The following is a 7089-nucleotide window of genomic DNA, read 5'->3' on the forward strand; positions in this document are numbered from 1 at the left end:
GGGATGAGGAGGCTAATGAAGGTGAAATGAGTTGTCCAAGAAAGTCCCAAAATTGGGATTTGACTTCAGGACCCAAGTCCTCAACCCATACGGCAGTGATTCTTAAGAGCCATCCACATCAGAACCCACTGCAAAAGTACAAGTTCCCAGCCCCAAACCCAAGCTGATTGAATCAGACTGTCTAGGGCTGGGGCCTGGGACCTGCAGCCCTACTCTCTGGCATGGAGATTCACTACACAACTGGGGCAGATATCATTTCCCAAAGAAAGACACATCTATACTTTTATTCCAGTCCATCTGCTTTTCTTGTGATGTAACTGACACTTTTCTCATGAGGTAGGAATTTAGATTCCCTCCCCTTAAATTTTGATGATGTCTTGTGGTTTCTCCAAGCTGTGAAGTCCTGTGGAAGTGATGTTATGTAACTTTTGAGGTTAGCTCATCAAGAGGATACAGCTTCTGCCTGGTGCTTTCTGGTGCTTTTGTGCTCTCCCTCTTTCTGTGGTCGCCTCTGAAACCCAGTCACCATGTTGTGAGAAAGCCCAGACTACATAGGCCCTGTTTGTGTTACAGCTAAAAGCCCCAGTTAAGATTTCAACCTGAATCAACTGCCAGGCATATGCATGACTGAGCCTTTGGATGATCCCAGTTCCCCAGCCTTCAAGCCTCTGGCTGAAGCCTCAGGCATTGTGAAGCAGAGGCAAACTGTCCCCAATGTGCCTTGACCCACAAGTTTGGCTTTCTCACCCCAGAAACTGTGAGAGATAATACATGGCAGTTGTATTAAACCACAAAACTTGAGATAATGTGTTACAAAGCAAGTGACAGCTAATATGGCACCCAAGTTTGAGAGCACTGTGCTGGGTTCCACAATCCCCCAAGGCTTGCAGGGCCCTTGGGCAATACTCAACTGCAGCTGGCTACCCTCCACTACAGCTCAGCCCAGGCTGAGTTCTGTATGTGTCCACACATATAGCTTATCAGGTACAAAGATCCACTGACTCTCCTGCTGCTGCAACCTGGGTTCACACCTTCCTGGATAAGTAATGCCATAGCTATAGAAAGATCAGAAAAGAACTAAGGACCAAGTTCAACTCTGGGTTGACTTCAGATAGAGTTCAATGGAGAGGTGGGCTCAGTTTATCTTAAGTATTTGAAGTGGGGATGGGGAGCTGCGAGTAAGCTGAAGCAAAGTATTTGGTAAGTAATACCAGTCTCTCTCCTTGGAGGAATTCATTTGCTCAGGGAGCAAATCACAATTGTTTGTAATTGACATCTAGTTTCTATGCAAAAAGAGAAGCAGAATATGGTAGTCTTTGAAACCAATAGTCTTGAATTTCATCTTGACTCTAGTTCTCCATAACAAGTCAACTTGGGAAAATCATTTTGCCTCTTTGAAATCAGTTTCCTCATCTGTTAAATGGATATACCACTTCGTAAGGTCCTCTCAGCAGGACCCGGTGGTGCCACAGCTGCTGCAGGATGGTGGGCGGCTGTGCGAAGCGCAGACTCCGCGGAGAGGGGCCGCAGTGTGAAAAACCGGTCAATGTGAAGAAGAGTAAGTCCTGTGAAGCTGACATGTCCAGTGACCTTCGAAAAGAGGTGGAAAGCCATTACAGGCTTCCTCTGCCTGAAGATTTCTACCACTTCTGGAGGTTCTGCGAAGGACTTGACCCTGAACAGCCAGCTGATCCACTATCTGCAAGCCTTGGACTTCGATTAGTGGGTCCTTATGATATCCTTGCTGGAAAACATAAAATAAAGAAAAAATCAGCAAGCTTGAATTTTAACCTTCACTGGAGATTTTACTATGATCCTCCTGAGTTCCAGACCATTATTATTGGAGACAGTAAAACTCAATTCCACATGGGGTATTTCAGGGATTCTCCTGATGAACTTCCGTATTTGTCGGTACAAATGAAGGAAAGAAAAATTGTATAATTGTTCAAAGTGGAGATAATGTGTTTGCTGCAGTCAAATTATTTTTGATGAAAAAACTTAAAGAAGTAACAGATAAAAAGAAAACTAGTCTCTTGAAAACCATAGATGAGAAACTCACAGCAGCAGCCAGAGAACTGGGGCTCTCCCTGGAGCAGAAAACTGTGATGATGAAGCAGAGAGACAAGCAGGTGGTGACAAAGACCTTTCATGGGGCAGGCTTGGTTGTCCCGGTGGATAAAAATGATGTTGGATACAGAGAGCTCCCTGAAACGGACGCCAGCCTCAGGAGAATCTGCAGGACAATTGTGGAGGCCCCAAGTGACGCTGACAGACTCCAGGCCTTTGCTCCCATCCAGGAGATGATGACCTACGTGCAGTTTGCTAATGATGAGTGTGACTATGGGATGGGGCTGGAGCTGGGGCTGGACCTCTTCTGCCATGGCTCCCACGTATATGTTAACATGGGGCTTCCCAGGTGACTCAGTGGTAAAGAAACCCGCCTGCAATGCAGGAGATCCAGTATTTTCATAAAGTTGCTGGCCAGCTTTTACCTCTGGCATGTAATCTGCTGAAGAGGAATCTCTTTGCGGAAATTATTGAAGCTCATCTGGCAAACAGGAGCCAAGAGGATGTGGACCAGCTCGCAGCATGAGTGGGGCTGCGTCTCTGGTGTACAGGATTGCAGAGCGTTAGTGTGAAACATGTTCTTCTGTTTTTAAGGACTACATGAAATAAATGGATGGCAGCTTAAAAAAAAAAAAAAAAGAAAAATAGACTTTAGAATGAATTACTATACATCAATGAAAAGGAATAAAGATACATGTTCCAATATGGCATAATTCCTCAATGTAATTTTGACATTATTTGGCTTTTGATTAGGCAGTATGTCTTGCTTTGGTCAATGTGATTAGTGGAGATGACACAAATATATGCTAAAATGACCTTTTTGGTTTGGTCTTGTTCTCTTGTGCTGTTGTTAGTGACCCAAAGAGCTTGCCTTGGGGAACCACAGGTTCAAATAGATCAGAGACATGTGGACCAAATAGATCAGACACATCAGAGACATCCAGGACCAATCTGGATCTTGAACCCCAACCCATTTGAGCCCCCTGACCTCTCAGTTACACAGTCATGAAGTAAACCTACTTTGTTCATTGTGGCATACCACTGGGATTTGGGGTGGTTTGCTATGCATTATTATTGAACAATAGCTACATAAGACAGACATAGAGACTTAAATCATTGATATATAATGTTCTAAGACAAGCAGAATTAATGAATTCTGTGAATACACAAAAATGTAATGAAATTATGGAACAAATGATTAATAAACATTAAATTCTAAATAGTGGTAACCCTACATTGAGGGAGCTATGATGTTTGGGGAGACAGAGGGTCTCAAGGATAGTGGTGGTTTAGTTCTTAATATGAGAGGTGGACACTCAGTTTGACTCACAGTACTCACTATAGCTTACTAAATATATTATACATGTGTGCTCAGTCATGCCCAGCTCTTTGAGATCCCATGGAGTGTAGCCTACCAGGCTCCCCTGCCCATGGGACTTTCCAGGCAAGAATACTGGAGTGGAAGATGGCAGAGTGGAAGGACATGCACTCATCTTCTCCTGCAAGAGTACCAAAATTGCAACTAGCTGTTGAACAACCATCAGCAGGACAACACTAGCCCCACCAGAAAAAGATATTCTAGGCCCAAAGACAAAGAAGCTGCAATGAGGTGGTAGGAGGGGTGCAAACATGATAAAATCAAATCCCTTGATTTTACCTGCGGGGGCGGGGGGTGACCCACAAACTGGAGAACAATAATACCAAAGAAGTTCTCCTACTGTTGTGAAGATTCTGAACCCCACACCAGGCTTCCCAGCCTGGGGATCCAACAAAGAAACTGAGAATCCCAGAGAATCTGACTTTGAAGGCCAGAGGGATTTGATTACAGGACTTCCACAGGACTGGGGAAAACAGGCTTCACTCTTGGAGGGCACAAACAAAATCTTGTGTTCACCAAGACCCAGGGGAAAGGAGCAGTGATCCCAGAGGGGACTGAACCAGATGTACCTGCTATTGTTGGAGGGTTTCCTGTGGAGGCGTGGGTCAGCAGTGGCTTGCTACAGGGATAGGGGCACTAGTAACAGCAGTCCTGGAAGGGGCCCATTGATGTAAGTCCTCTTGGAGGTCATCACTATCCCTACCATAGAGCCCATAGACCCCAGGGCTGGGTCATCTCAGGCTAAACAGCTAACACAGGGAGGGAGCACAACCCTACCCATCAGCAGACATTGGATTGAAGCTTTACTGAGCATAGCCCTGCCAACCAGAGCAAGGCTCAATTTTTCCCATTGCCAGTCCCTTCCATCAGGAAGATTACGCGAGCCTCTTAGTCTCCTCCATCAGAAGAAGCAAGGAGAACCACAATCCCACAGTGGCTGGAACAAAAACCACATTACAGAAAGATAATCAGGATGAAAAAGCAGAAAGTTACGTCCCAGATGAAGGGACAGGATAAAAGCCTTGAAAAACAATTAAATGACGTGGAGATAGACAACCTTCCAGAAAAAGAATTCAGAGTAGTGATAGTGAAGATAATCCAGGATCACAGGAAAACAATAAGAAGATGCAAGAAATGTTTCCCAGAGACCTAGAAGAACTAAAGAACAAACAGATATAATTAATGCACTAGAAGGAATTAATAGCAGAATAACTAAAGCAGAAGAACAGATAAATGACCTGGAGGACAGAATGTTGGAAATCACTGCTGCAGAATACAGAAAAAAGAATGGGGAAAAAAAGACAGCTTAGGAGACCTCTGGGACAACATTAAATGCACCAATGCATTAAATGTATTATAGGGGTCCCAGAAGGAGAAGAGGGAGAGAAAGGACCTGAGAAAATATTTGAGGAGATAATAGCTGAAAATTCCCCTAACATGGGAAAGGAAATAGTCAGCCAACTCCAGGAAGCAGAGAGTCCCAGGCAGGATAAACCCAAGGAGAAACACACTGAGACACTTAGTAGTCAAACTGACAAAAATTAAAGACAAGGGTAAAATATTAAAAGCAACAGGGAAAAATGACAAATAACATACAATGGAACTCCCTTAAGGTTATCAGCTGATTTCTCAACAGAGACTCTATAAGCCAGAAGGGAATGACATGATACATTTAAAGTGATGAAAGGGAAGAACCTACAACCAAGAATCTCTACCCAGCAAGACTCTAATTCAGATTTGACAGAGAAATCAAAAGGTTTCCAGACAAGCAAAAGTTAACAGAATTCAGCACCACCAAAGCGGTTTTACAACAAATGCTAAAGGAACTTCTCTAGGCGGTAAACACAAGAGAAGGAAAAGACCTACAGAAAATAAACTCAAAACAATTAAGAAAATGGTCATAGGATTTTATGTATCAATAATTACCTTAAATGTAAATGGATTAAATGCATGAACCAAAAGACATAGACTGGGAAAATGTGCATGTATGTACTTCCATTTACCACATCACTCTACTTAATCCCCCAAATTATATGTAATTATTTTATATTGTTAGGTTAATCATGTTTCCATTATGGCTTGTAATTGTAATGATCTTTTATTTTTTATCTGGCTATTGATTGTGAAAACTGATAAGTGTCTTCTACTATGGTGATTTTTGCTTAGTACAATGAAAGTGAAACTTGCTCAGTCGTGTCGGACTCTGCAACCCCATGGACTAGATAGTGCATGGAATTCTCCAGGCCAGAATACTGGAGTGGGTAGCCATTCCCTTCTCCAGGGGATCTTCCCAACCCAGGGATTGACTCAAGTTTCCCGCATTGCAGGTGGATTCTTTACCAGCTGTCACGAGGAAGCCCTACAATAGTTGTACTAATTGTATCATGATTGGTCAACAGAAAATAACAGTCAAAGCTATGGTTTTTCCAGTAGTCATGTATAGATGTTAGCATTGTACTATAAAGAAAGCTGAGCACTGAAGAATTGATGCTTTTGAACTGTGGTGTTGGAGAAGACTCTTCAGAGGCCCTTGGACTGCAAGGAGATCCAACCAGTCCATCCTAAAGGACATCAGCCTTGAATGTTCATTGGAAGAACTGATGCTGAAGTTGAAGCTCCAATACTTTGGCCACCTGCTGCAAAGAAGTGACTCACTGGAAAAGACCCTGATGCTGGGAAAGATTGAAGGCAGAAAAAGGGGATGATAGAGGATGAGATGGTTGGATGGCATCACTGACTCAATGGACATGAGTTTGAGCAAGCTCCAGGAGTTGGTGATGGACAGGGAGGCCTGGCATGCTGCAGTCCATGGGGTTGCAAAGAGTTGGTCATGACTGAGCGACTGAATTGAACTGATCTCTGCTATCAGTGTTATTGGCCCCACGGTGAGCTATATCTAACTCCAGCCTCCCCATGAGGACCTCCAACACCTCTAGGTAGGTCTCTGGACCTGCTGTGTCAGTCCCACCTCTGTGTGTTTTATCAGCATCTGATCCTGAAGCTGGCACAGAGTACACATGCCTGTGCAGACCAGTTGGGACACAAACCTTGCAGAGGGTCCTCTCTCGACCTGCCTGGATCCATGTGGCCAGAGGAGGCCCTGTCAGCAGTGGTGTCTGGGCTGCCAGGACCTGCCTGGCCCATAGAGGCTTTGGTAGGGGTGGGGTTCAAACTTTGGACCCTAGTGGCTCACTGGGGCCTGAAGAGGTAAGGGAGACCATGGCTTGAAGGAAAGTGAGCCTGCTCAGGTGTGTGTCCCCGCCACTGCCCAAGGAGGCTGGGCCAGCAGATGGGGAAATGTGTCACAATGGTGGCCTCACCATTTGCGAGCCACTCAACAATGGCACCTCTCTGACTGGGTGGCTTGGGCTTCCTCCACCAAACTTCCTGGCCATGGAGCCCTTCCCTCCTTCTGCCCCAGGTTGTGTCAACATTGCCAAGAGCCCACCCTCCAAACCCTACTCTCTGGCATTTAGCCCTTCTCCCCACAAGGAGGCACACATCTCAAGCTGGGGTTGTGCAAGGCTGTGGCACAGACCCTGTGCGTAGATCCCACTCTATAGACTGGCTACCTTGTTCCCCTCTGATCCCCCAATGCCCTAAAGGTCCCTCTCTCTTCCTGATGATTCCCTCACCATGAGTGG

General features: G+C 45.0%; 1 protein-coding gene and 1 long non-coding RNA gene across 3 annotated transcripts; one reads left to right on the plus strand and one right to left on the minus strand.

Moving 5' to 3' along the window:
* Positions 1-252: 252 nt before the first annotated feature.
* On the minus strand, positions 253-6715 carry LOC145531335 (uncharacterized). 2 transcript variants are annotated; one of them, XR_014072361.1, is made up of 3 exons: positions 6493-6715; positions 2493-2687; positions 253-1744 (listed from the first exon to the last, which is right to left on the minus strand). It is a non-coding gene; the product is annotated as an uncharacterized LOC145531335 (long non-coding RNA). The 2 variants fall into 2 exon arrangements; XR_014072362.1 differs by having other exon boundaries at positions 2060-2687.
* LOC145531334 (histone PARylation factor 1-like) lies at positions 1483-2712 on the plus strand. Its single transcript, XM_081553434.1, is given in 3 exon segments — positions 1483-1900; positions 1903-2390; positions 2462-2712. Coding segments are annotated over 3 exon segments (1038 nt in total). The 3' UTR covers positions 2594-2712.
* Positions 6716-7089: the final 374 nt, after the last annotated feature.

The sequence above is a fragment of the Giraffa tippelskirchi genome, chromosome 13, assembly GCF_054371585.1.
Source record: "Giraffa tippelskirchi isolate mGirTip1 chromosome 13, T2T-mGirTip1v1.2.pri, whole genome shotgun sequence".
In the NCBI taxonomy this organism is placed as follows: Eukaryota; Metazoa; Chordata; class Mammalia; order Artiodactyla; family Giraffidae; genus Giraffa; species Giraffa tippelskirchi.